The 13,247-nt window shown below is 38.2% G+C and overlaps 1 protein-coding gene across 15 annotated transcripts in view; it reads left to right on the top strand.

Moving 5' to 3' along the window:
• The window catches only part of LOC114651997 (teneurin-3), an 898,351-nt gene that overhangs the window by 763,150 nt on the left and 121,954 nt on the right, over positions 1-13,247 (top strand). For all 15 annotated transcript variants that reach the window (XM_028802134.2, XM_051927721.1, XM_051927718.1 and 12 more), the window contains one exon: positions 996-1,196. In XM_028802134.2, coding sequence (XP_028657967.1) covers positions 996-1,196 — 201 coding nt within the window. The remainder of the gene's footprint in view (positions 1-995; positions 1,197-13,247) is intronic.

Genomic DNA, 13,247 nt, shown 5'->3' with positions numbered 1-13,247 from the left:
TGTTCAACTTTATTGTCTGCTACAGCTTCAGTTTCGGTATGTTCTCTGTCCATTTTCACTGTTCAATACCTCCACTAACGCATGTACTCCGTTCCATGCGTGTTTAGCGGTGCTGCAGTGAAAAAAGTCCCCCCTTAAACAGTTTCCCGCTGCGCCATGTTCTGAACGTTGTTTAGGCTATTTAAACCGGTGTTGCAGTATAAGAAAAATCCATATCATAACAAAAAAAAAAAAACGTTTTTTGGTATGAACTGGTACCGCCCAGCACTAGTTGTGGTTTATTTTTTTTATGTTTTATTAAGGCATTGGAAGCCCTGCATGTTTTTTTTTTTCTTCAACTTCTCACCCAAAGAGGTTTTTTCCTCTTCTCCCCAGTCATTTGACCATAGCATCGGACTTATTACAGATCTAAAATCAAATGTATATATAAGGCCTCTACTTTTTCTGTTACTTGTGTTCCACAAGTACATACTGATTATTTCTTATCTACAATTTTATGTATGTCACTTATTTATTGTTATTGTCATTTTCTAATTTGTTTTGTTTTTTCATGCAATATTTTCTTTGTCAACTGTAAAGCACATTGAACTACATTCTTTGTATGAAAATGTGCTACAGAAATAAATGGTGGTGTTCATTTTATGGTAGTAAATTGCTGTGCATCAGGCTCATTGTAAGAAAAATGTTAGTATTATATAGTCCATATATTTGACTGTGCAAAATTGATTAATTGAATTCCTTTGGATTGTTTTTTATTTAATAAAATTTTACTGGTAAAGGGAAAGCTGTGGCAAAGTCTGATATTGATATTCCATTTTGTTTTTATTGTTATATAAAAATGTATCCTCTTAAAGGTAAAGTCAGCATAATTAATCACTCTTACATGCTCATGAATAAATAACACCTTTAGTGTAATTTACTTATACATTAAATGACCTAAATATACAGATCCTTAAACAGGTTAACTGTACCTTGTTGTTTTTTCTTTCCTTTAGTGGACTGTTTGGACCCATCCTGTTCAAACCATGGTATGTGTATTCGTGGAGAGTGCCACTGTAATCCAAAATGGGGCGGCTCAAATTGTGAAGTGCTGAAAACAATGTGTCCTGATCAGTGCTCTGGACATGGGACCTATCAAGCTGAAAGTGGTATCTGTACCTGTGATCTAAACTGGAGTGGTTCAGATTGCTCAATTGGTAAGAAATTGTTACAACTTTTTTTTCAGCTGCTGCATTTGAATATTGTTCCTTTTTTATTGTTCTCTGTATTTATTTCGTTCATTCATTTTTCCGGATATGATTATTTTAATGGACAGTCATGGTCAACCCCAGCATCACTGAGATTTTTTTCAAAGCAGGAAGTTCATATACACTGGAGAAGTTAATTTTTGTCACTGTGAGGATCCACAACATGGAATGCCCTAAAGCAAAAAGTATGGTAAATAAAAAGTGGTCAAAGAAAAAATCATTTGATAGAGGAGATCTGCATTTGTGAATTTTGTCCTTCAGAATTGGCTTTGTCCTTTTCTTTCAGGATCATAATTCATTCTTTTATGAAAGCTCTTCAAAGAAATCCATAAAAAATTCACAATGACATCAACACAATAACCGCTTAAGACCTGTGAAAATGCAAAGAATAAAGTAGCATGCTTTTGTAAATGCAGTGTAGCAGACATGTAGTACAGTTGGCTCAAGTAGATAGCTATTAGTTGCTGGGGCATTTCAGAGAAATGGATTACCCTGCACAAGTTTCACATTATTTTCCTATAAATTTATTGCATAATAATTTCAGATGTCAACTTCCCGCATAACAATATACCTATCTAAAAGTATGCCATATGACCAGTGGAAACCCAGAATTGGGTTCAAAATACTCTCATTTAGAAAGTATCATATATGTTTATGTAGTCTGCTAGGATGTTGGACATCTCTGGGCCCACCCAATCTCACTGAGATTGCACAGGTAGTGCTAAGGGCAAGGAAGGCTGCAGGGATCTATGGTATCCAGGCTGGTGTTAATTAAGCCTGTCCTCCTGACATTGCAAGCAATCTTTGCTTCCATTTGGGAGATGGGCATCATTCCAACTGACTGGAAAACAGAAGTTGCCATCCCTATCAGGAAAGGGCAGAGTGATCACCTGGATTGTGGTAACTACAGGGGATAACACTCATCTCGGTGCCAGGTAAGGTCCTCGAAAGGGTCATCCTAAATAGGATCTGTGATCACTTGCTCACCTACTAGCAACTGGAGCAGTCTGGCTTTACGCCTAAGAAGTCAACTATTGACCACATCCTAGCACTGAGGGCTCTTATCGAATACAAACACGAATATCGGCAGCCTCATTGCAGTCTTTTCCATTTTCATAAAGTGTTCGACTCAGTTGATCGAGTTGCCCTTTGGGGCATCGTGAGACTTTGCAGTATCCTCCCCAAAGTTGCTGGATATCATGGCTGGTCTCTACAGCTGGTGCTGTGAGTACTGTGCAGAGTGGAGGCAAAATCTCTGAATTTTTATATTACCTACATTGTGAGGGAGTGTCAGTTATGGCACTGTGGCCATGTGGCGCAATTCCCCAATTGTTATCCGGAGTGGCCTGACAAGACTAAGGGAACACCAACATTAACACCTGACTACCGCAGATAGACATCATTCCAGAGGGTGGGACTGGGCCGTGTGTCTGCCTAGGAGGTTGCCAACCAGGATCCTGAGCTATTTCGTTGTGTGGTGGGTGCAGCAACATGCTGTACCACTGCATGCTCCACAACCTGAAACAGAACCAGCTGGACAAAAAAGAGTAACAGTGAAGAAATGCTTACAAGTAGGTGAACATTATCTGGGTCAGGGCACACTCCCATGCAAATTATCATTCACTCAAACCTGACTAAGTTAGCCACCAGTTAACCTAACATGAAAACTGGAGAGAAAAACATAGATACAAGGAGAATTAGCCAATTCCACACAGGCAGAGCTCTAATCAGAATTTTAAACCATATTGTGCCATATTCACAATATCCCTCAGCCTAAAGTTTCATTCCAAAATCAATAAAAAAAACTAAATATCTGTATGTATTTTAAATCCATTCCACCTACGGACAAATTGAATTTTAGATGTCACAGCAAGTAAGCTCCACTTAGGAATTTACCCATTTTTTTTTTTCTTTACTCTGGTTTTTCAAAACATTGTTTTATATTACACTCTGTGGTACCTTCACATTGCTAACAAACTGCATTTAAACATATGGCACTTTGTGTTTATTGTGTTCACTGTGGATAAATAGACTTTTGAGCACTCTTAACAAAAGCAAAGGAGGCATATTTTGGTATATACCTCATAAAGATGACAAACAGTTTTATTTAAAAAAAAAAGGGAAAAAATGTGCAAGTGTTTTCTATTGTGGAATCCAGTAACATGAATTTGTGCATTAATTAGCTGTTCAGTTCCACTTCAATTAAATTTACTTTAATTAATAAGTTCATTGTGACGATTGACATGCCATGCTAGGAGGTGGTGTGCTAAAAGCAGATAAACACCTTTACCGTAATGAAAAATTGATTAAATTGATTCACAAGTTAAAAAGGAATGTAGAATGAAACTGTTTCTTCCCAAAGAGCAGTTAATATTCCAGAGTGCTGAGGTTAATCAGGATCTCCTAATGGGGAAGGGTTTAAAAAAAAGAAGTAGTCCTGTAAAAATTCTGACTGAATTCCTCCAGCCAGCTGAAGTTTGTCTTTGGAAATTATGTCAGACAGGTATTGATACAATGTGTACTAATCTGTGGTTGCTTATGGATTTTCTGTAAGGACTGCACTTTGACAGTAATGAAAATATACATAACCTTGTTTTTTGTATTTCCCATTGCAAAAGTTTTCCTTTATCATTGAAGCTTTTTACTTTTAAATAAATTTTGATGTTTTGGAACTCGGATAGATTTACAGTGACTTAGTTGGTTGTTCCTATTAATCAAGTTGTGAAATAAATCAAAATCATAATAGTATAGCTACAAATAAATGATTTATTGTAATTTTCACATATTCCATACTATATACAGATGAAATTCCATTAGAACGAAGTGCCTGGAAACTATAAAAAAAATTGTAATGAAAGTTTTGTACTAATGAGATTCTATATTTGTCGCTATAGTGCTTGATTTAACTTGCATCCAGGCGTTTGCAATCATTTCAATAGCTTCTTTCACATTAGTTTTCAACTCCTCCTGCCTACAAGTTATGCTGACAAGAACTTTTCTCAGTATTTCCTTGCAATAATACACTTTCAGGGTGCGAATGATGCCCAAATTCCAATGGCTGAAACACTGCCATGCAATTGAGTAGGAGGAATTCAACTCGAACATTATATAAATGTGGAAGTATGCTGTGGGCAGCATAATTATCAATCAGAAGCAGAATCTTCCTTTTCTTCTTCTTCATATTGTGAGGTTTCTGAAGCGCGATTGCCACATCTGTGGAAGATTGTTTGTCCTTTGCCAGGTCAGGGCAACCACAGGCTCACAGTGCTGCAGCAGAACGCCTTAGAAGAAAATCCGAAAACATTACAGTCCCGTTATAAGTCCCTGTCATTGATGGGTGATGCAAGGAACATTATAAATGCAGGGAATAGTATTACTTGGCCACTAACCTGGCCACGACCCTGCCTGACTGCTGTATCTGTATATAGGAGTGTGGTTGTGCTTGTCCTGCTTCAAGTGGAATAAAACTGGTTTTGATAAAGTACTGAGACTCAGCCTCATGTTTTGGAATGCAAGACAGTGACTCACACGTCACAGTATTCTTGTCAAGTTGTCACAGCCAGCTTCCCAAAATGTCTCGTCATCCAAGCTCGTTGGTTCACTTTATACTCACAGGGAAGGAATGTAACGTGCTTAACACTAAAATTAGCAGAGCCAACAAAAAAACTTGTAAATCCGGCCCACCTTAAATCCCTTTGCACCATTTCGTCAGCGTCCTTTGTCTTCTAAATGTGTTGATAAGCCCAAGCAGCCTGCTATACCATCCCCCCCCACTGCCTCAGAACGGGCAAGAAGTTGTTCTAGTTCTTGCCTTGATTGATTATCTGGAGTGAGCTACCCAGAATTGTAAGGGGAAATAATTTGATGTGTGTTTTGTGTCTACAACAATCTATGTAAACACATCATGTTCTAGTAATAAATGATAAAATGTAGACTTGAACTGTATAATGTGTGAAGGCTGATGGCCAAATATCAAATAAACACTTTCACAAAAGGTGCAAGTACAATACGACAGCTTCTGTGGTGCTGTGGTTAGAACTGCCAACTTATAATCCAGAGGTTGTGAGTTCAAAACCAGCTCCCCGGCAAATTTACCATTTTGAATAGTGAGCTGCTCTTATTGTTAATATTACACAATAAAAACATACATTTGACTTGTGTCTGTAACAGCCGTTGTAAATTTATAGGACTTGTAAAAGTTAGCGTTTTTTTTTTTTTTACTTTTATTCTCTTAGTCGCGATCACGATACAAAACCCACCCACCTGACATCTGATGCAGTTACTTTTTATCTGAAACTGGGAATAACTGTAGATGTGAGTGGTGTTCTGAGACAATAGAACTGGAAATGATCTGATCTGGAGGGATAAAAGCTGACACACAAATACTGGTGAATCTGCCTTCTTTGTATCTCACTGTCACTTGAATTTTTTTTTATTCAGTTTTATTGAGTGTTCCTGCTTACGCTGAATTAGTATGCACCTTATGGTCCATGATGTCAAAGCCGCACTGACAAAAAAACAGAGACATAGGTATATATGATATTTGGAATAACTCATTTTATGACATGTATAGTACATTTCGGAAAATATTGTGGCACTGATGCAACATTATTTATATTATTCATATTCATTACACACCTTCTTGCGCTTGTAATCAGTGACCACGTTTTTTTTTTTCGAACTTGCCCATTTCCTCATTTTGGTGCACGGTACTGTTTCTTTTGTACTCCAGGACATGCTGAGGAAAGAATAGTACAGAGAGGTCAGTTCCACGCTATATCATTCTATATCATTTCTAGTTCCATTGTTTCAAAACACCACTCAAATCTACAGTTATTCCCAGTTTCAAATAAAAAGTTACTGCATCAAAACGCTAACTTTTACAAGTCCTATAAATTTACACCGGCTGTTACAGACACAAATCAAAAGTATGTTTTTATTGTATAATATAAACAATAAGAGCAGCTCACTACTCAAAACGGTAAATTTGCCGGGGAGCTGGTTTTGAACTCACGACCTCCGGATTATAAGTCGGTAGATCTAACCACAGCACCACAGAAGCTGTCATAGTGTAGTTGCACCTTTTGTGAAAGTGTTTATTTGATATTTGGCCATCAGCCATTATACAGTTCATGTCTACATTTTGTCATTTATTACCACAACATGAAAAACGTTTCAGCTTTAACGATGTGTTTACATAGATTGTTGTAGACACAAAACACACATCAAATTATTTCCCCTTACAATTCTGGGTAGCTCACTCTCAGATAATCAATTAACACTAGAATTACCAGAGCCTACGAAAAAACTCGTATATCCGGCCCACCTTAAATCGCTTCTTAAATCCGTTCACACCTCTCCGCCAGCATCCTTTGTCCTCTAAATGTGCTGATAAAAGACAAGCTGCCAGCAGCCGGCTATTCCATCCCCCCACCGACTTAGAACGTGAGCGAAGTTTTCCCAGCTCACGCCTTGATTGATTATGTGGGAGTGAAGTGGAGTTTTACAGTGGAAATAAGAGGTCATTATTCTAAAGTAATCTGTGTAAACACATTGTTAAAACAGAAACTTTTTCATTTTTTAGTAATAAATGTTACAAAATGTAGTAGGCATAAACTATAGAATATATAAAGCCCGAGTTCCAAAGATCAAATAAACACTTTCACAAAAGCTTCAAGAATGATTCAACAGCTTCAGTGGCGTAGCGCGTTAAGATTTGCCTCTTAGCACAGAGCAGCTTTTCCTTGCCTCACAGACCTGAGTTCGATTCCCCGCTGGGGATGAAGTGTTGCTTTTTTTTTCTTTTCTTTTAAACCTCAAACGGACATAAAATTTATACATTGGTATGCACTGTCAGTTACTGAGATCGTTATATTTTCATGTGGGAGGCTCCTTTTCAAATATTTTTTTAACAATTGAGACTGCAATTAACAGGAACAACTGTCCTTATAACTTATTTTTAAGATCCATAACACACAGACAGACAGAGCACTGCGTAATAGAGAGACAGACAGGCAGAGAAGTCACTAGATATAGAAATAAACAGGGAAGCCACGTGTACTGAAAGAAAAAAAGAACAACATGTGCGTTGTCCCTGACTCTCTAAGTAAGATCGGGGGAGGGGTGATGTTAGAGCGCCTGCGCTTATTCAGTGCATGCTGTTCTTTTTTTTTTTCAGTACACGTGGCTTCCCTGTTTATTTCTATATCTAGTGACTTCTCTGCCTGTCTGTCTCTCTATTACGCAGTGCTCTGTCTGTCTGTGTGTTATGGATCTTAAAAATAAGTTATAAGGACAGTTGTTCCTGTTAATTGCAGTCTCAATTGTTAAAAAAATATTTGAAAAGGAGCCTCCCACATGAAAATATAACGATCTCAGTAACTGACAGTGCATACCAATGTACAAATTTTATGTCCGTTTGAGGTTTAAAAGAAAAGAAAAAAAAAGCAACACTTCATCCCCAGCGGGGAATCGAACTCAGGTCTGTGAGGCAAGGAAAAGCTGCTCTGCGCTAAGAGGCAAATCTTAACGCGCTACGCCACTGAAGCTGTTGAATCATTCTTGAAGCTTTTGTGAAAGTGTTTATTTGATCTTTGGAACTCGGGCTTTATATATTCTATAGTTTATGCCTACTACATTTTGTAACATTTATTACTAAAATATGAAAAAGTTTCTGTTTTTAACAATGTGTTTACACAGATTACTTTAGAATAATGACCTCTTATTTCCACTGTAAAACTCCACTTCACTCCCACATAATCAATCAAGGCGTGAGCTGGGAAAACTTCGCTCACGTTCTAAGTCGGTGGGGGGATGGAATAGCCGGCTGCTGGCAGCTTGTCTTTTATCAGCACATTTAGAGGACAAAGGATGCTGGCGGAGAGGTGTGAACGGATTTAAGAAGCGATTTAAGGTGGGCCGGATATACGAGTTTTTTCGTAGGCTCTGGTAATTCTAGTGTTAAGGCAGGAACTGGGAGAACTTCTTGCCTGTTCTGAGGCGGGGGGGGGGGGGGGGGGGGGGGGGGGGGGGGGAGCTGTGGGGTGTTACAATGGGTGGTATAGCAAGCTGCTTCAGCTTATCGACACAATTAGAAGACAAAAGATGCTGACGGAGTGGTGCGAAGGGATTTAAGGTGGGCCGGATTTACCAGTTTTTTCTAGTGTTTTAAACACCAAGGATTGTTGACTTGCCAATGATGAGGGGAATAACTTTGTGGCTGCCAGTTGAATTGCAGCAGAGTAGAGCTGTCAACCTTTGTTTAGATTTTTTTCCTCCTCAGCATGGATCACCTTTGAGTGCTAAAATGTGATGCGGTAGCAGCTGGTAGAAGATTCCAGTCTCATCAGCATTGTAGATGTCTTCAGGCACATAAGCTGAAATGATTTTTGTGATTTCATCTGCACACCATTCATTTGCTTTTTCAATTGGAACTGCAGATTTTTCTCCACAGATTGTTTTGGCTACAATTCCAAAACAATTCCAAAAGCGAATTAGACAACCCCAGCTGACAGTAAAATCTTCTAAAGTGCACCCCAAAACACAAGGCTGAAACAGCATGGTTTTTTTAATGTAGCAGTATCTACCATTCTATTTTCGGAGTTGCATTGGCGACCTGCCGCTGCAGCGATGTGAGTCTGCTGTTGCCCCAGCAACAGATAAACAGTCTTCCATAGACGCAGTGATTGTGCTTTGGGACGCTCTTTGGCATGTCGTCCTGTTGGGGGAGATCCAAAAAGAGTTTAGAAACCTCACAACAGTGACTTTGTTTTTTTTTTGAATGAGTGGCGCACTAATAGGAATGTTTCTTAAATGAGCATCTACCATTTCTATAGGAGGGTGACAATGAGTTAAATTCCAATGGATGTTTTTCAAATGTTGATGAGCAATAAGCAGAAGGTATCACTGAAAACCACAGAAAACAAACACAGCAAAAAAACAGTTTGAGGAAAGCTCAAAGAAAGAGAAAAATCTACAATGTTTATATTCGGGGATCGTTGTGCACAACTGAGGTACATCCACAGAACTAACTGCTCTGTGGATGATTCATTCGGGCATTTCAAGGTTTTCTGGGAACTTTATTGTAATGAAAGTATCTGCTAAATGTATTTCATAGTAACAAGATTTCTATAGACTCTGTCATATGGGGAAACTGTCGGGACCGTAACAATACTTTGTTGTAATGAAGATTTGATTGTAACGATATTTGTTGTAATGGAATTTCACCTGTACTTTTTTAACTAACCTACTGCATCACCAGCAATCTATACATTTTTAATTCCATAAGAATGTGTTACCATTGTTTACGGTTCAAAAAATACATCATATACACAGAACATTTATACAGAATACACGCACATAGGAACAAAAACAAGCTAACAAATGAAAGGCTTGTCTTAATCATAATCCACAATTGTAATATATACAATGTTCAGTAAGGTTTATAGCAATAAATAATTGTACCGCAACAAGAAAACAAGACAGCTTTATTGATCTATCCTATTCTTTGTTTAGCATTGAATACAGATTCTTATTTAAGAATATAAACATCTCTGTATTTTTTGAGGATAGTTCGTTTCTCCTCTCATCCAAAGTGTGTTCTGCTATACTGAATAGATGCTTGTTGTCCACACTCGTACATGGAACAAAAAGGTAGAACTGTACTACTGTACTTTTGCCTGTTCAAGAAAATGGCTTTTATTGCTGATACAGAAAGCCTTTGACTCTGTGTTTCTACGGAAGAGGTTTCCAGAGGTAGAGATTAATCTTGGATACTGTTGACTCACTCACATAGCAAACATTGTTTTTATTTTTGTTGACAATTTCTTCGTACATCCCTCACAAAGCACTTTACTTTTCTCTAATTTGCGATCATCAGTGAAATATCTATCCTTGTACTTTGGTTTAATTTAGAAGAAAGAAAAATTAGGCTTGCAGTAAACTATGTACTATAAGTGTTTGTTCCAGAATTTGTTACTCTGTATGAATTTTCATACATTTCATCGTATCGTATTCAGTGCTTACAACAGCATGAACTAGGCTTGTAATGTTCTGCTTAGCAACCAAATAAAAAGTTAGATTACAAATCTCTAATCAGTATCCCTTCAATGCGATTTGTGGTATGGTGGGTCTGCTGCTCAGAAACAGTGGACATTTTTAATAAATAAATAATTAAATGTCCGTTTCATTCTCCGTGGTGTGTGTGCTCATGCAGCTCAGGGGAGTTATTGGAGTAATTGGGGCAAGATGCACCTGCACGTGAGGGTGCGATCTGTCTCGATTGCTTCATCGGCTTCCTGCAGTGCATGATTGAGACACTACGCCCACAGAGTCATAGAAGTATAAGCTGGCATGAGAAAGAACTGAGAGAAAGAAAAAGAGAGAATGATCCAGAAATCCTCCTAATCAATTCCTGAATAGCCATTTTGAAACCGTGCAAAAAACATTTCCTGAAAAATATACATTTTTACAAATAAATTACATTTTGTGTTTATATGTATTGATGTTTCTTTCTATAGATAATTGCAGAATATTGCTGTCAGTTGCAGAGGTTCCTTAATAGTAGCTGTGCATGTCGTTTTCATCTACCTTTCTCTTAACCATATATAATATGGATATTTTATTTTGGTTGCTTCAGTCAAAGTGTAAAAAACTGGAAAAAATATGCATATTTGAATTACACACTATGGTGAATTTTGTAAATTGTGTCATGTTCACAATGGGTTATCACTAGAGGCAGAGCTATAGAATTCTGGACAAAGAAATATGTATAGAACATAAAGTCAAGATAATTATGCTAAACAGTACACAGCAGTTGCCATTAGTAAAAAAAATAAACACTATACTGTACAAGCCGTTTACAAAACAAAGATACGTTAAGATCAATCTAATGCTTGAATAATACTGCTTTTCAAATTCCAATTTAAATAAGGGTTAATTTTTAGTTTATTTTTAAGTGTTTGTAGCAGTCTGCATGAATGTTTTTACTCAAAGAGCCTACCGAAACATAAAGCAAACATACAGCTTGTATCCCCCAGCAGAACCTGTGTTACCACTCTAGCATGTGAATGGCTTTTTCTGCTGCCAGCTTTCTCTGTCTCTCTCCTAGTGAATTTCTTTGAAATCTAGCTCTGCCCAGTGCCTTGCTGGTGGTCTGCATGCCCCTAGTAACATCTTGTCACTTTAGCATCCCCTTACATCTATAATAATAAAAGGCAAAGCCCTCACTGACTGACTGACTGACTCACTGACTCACTCATCACTAATTCTCCAACTTCCCGTGTAGGTGGAAGGCTGAAATTTGGCAGGCTCATTCCTTACAGCTTACTTACAAAAGTTAGGCAGGTTTCATTTCGAAATTCAAAGCGTAATGGTCATAACTGGAACATATTTTTTGTCCATACACTGTAATGGAGGAGGCGGAGTCAGGTATCGCGTCATCACGCCTCCTACGTAATCACGTGAACTACAAACAAGGAAGACATTTACAGCACGAGTCACACGCGGGAAAAAACGTTCATTACACAATTGACAAGGCAGCGAAACAATAAGAAGCAAGTGAGTGACGCATACAAGCATCTTCATAAGACACGAGGTATAAAAAAGCACGGTGTAAACCGTAAGTCTAAATTAACTTTATAGAAACGCTCCCGCTTCCGTTTGCAATACCATATTCGCGAGATACAAGTTTAATGAGAAGACACGAGGTATAAAAAAGCACGGTGTAAAGCGTAACCTTAAATTAACTTTATACAAACGCTTCCGCTGCCGTTTGCAATGCCATATTCGCGAGATACAAGTTTAATGAGAAGACACGAGGTATAAACGAGAGTTTGCATCACTTTGTAAACAGAGTTAAAATTGCTGTAGCGAGAAACTTTTAACTGCCGGGTCTTAGCTAACATTAAATAAACCCGTGGACATCGCAACATCACACAAGAGAGCGGCTCACGTGAAGTGACTGAACGCAGCAGGAGTGATCACTTCCATAAATCAAACCTGTTCAAAAAACACATTACACAATTGATAAGGTAGGAAAAGAATATGAAACAAAGCACGGTATAAACCGTAACTTTAAATTAAGTTTATAGAAACGCTGCCGTTTGCAATACCATATTCGCCCCTGCGAAGCGCGGGTGATTTTGCTATATATATTAAACTATTTCAACCATTGTATGATCTGCTTCTCGCAACTGAAAGAGGGCACCGCGGCAGAAGTTAGCCGACTTGCTCACCAACCACAAGCGTTACCTGGTAGGTAACCACTCATACAATCAGATTGTGAATCAGACTACGAATGCCTGCAATGTAATTTCCCCGATCTACATGCTGTCAAATGAACGAACCACACGCCGTGGCACAACGTTAGGGGCTTCGCCTCTACGTCCGAGGATCGATTCCTGTAAGGGAGTGCAGTGACTGTGTACTCCTGATGAGCCCACAATTACGGCGAAACACGTGTCGCATACTATGCATCTTCAAAGCACGGTGTAAACAGTAAGTTTAAATTGAGTTTATAGAAACGCTGCCGTTTGCAATACCATATTAGATGACTTTGTAACGGAGTTAAAATTGCTGGAGCGGTAAATTTTTAACTGCCGGGTCATGTCGCGTGTTCTTGGGTAGGTACACCAAAAAATGTATACATTTATGCATGTAATGGGCAAACAAAAAAATGTACTATACCCGAAAGCACTACAGTAGTACTCAATGTATCTTTACTTCTTAAATGTTAATGTTTTACTGTTTAATAATTTATACGCTTCTTATATGTTATTCAGATTCTTTTATCAAAATACCAGTCACAGCGCACTGCACGATAACGTGGAGTGAATACACTTGACATGACCATTCATAGTATTTATCCCCTTTCACTGTACGTTTACCATTCGTTTGCTCAGAGGTTGATGCGCTTGCTCTTCACCCTAGCGTCCCGCTGCTTTCTTCTTTCGTCGGCATCTTTTCCCGTTAAAACTGATTTTTTTTAAAACTTTGTATGTT

The sequence above is a fragment of the Erpetoichthys calabaricus genome, chromosome 5 (genome assembly GCF_900747795.2).
Source record: "Erpetoichthys calabaricus chromosome 5, fErpCal1.3, whole genome shotgun sequence".
In the NCBI taxonomy this organism is placed as follows: Eukaryota; Metazoa; Chordata; class Cladistia; order Polypteriformes; family Polypteridae; genus Erpetoichthys; species Erpetoichthys calabaricus.
The sequence above is the reverse complement of the archived record's forward strand: the minus strand, read 5'-3'. Positions and strand labels throughout refer to the sequence as shown.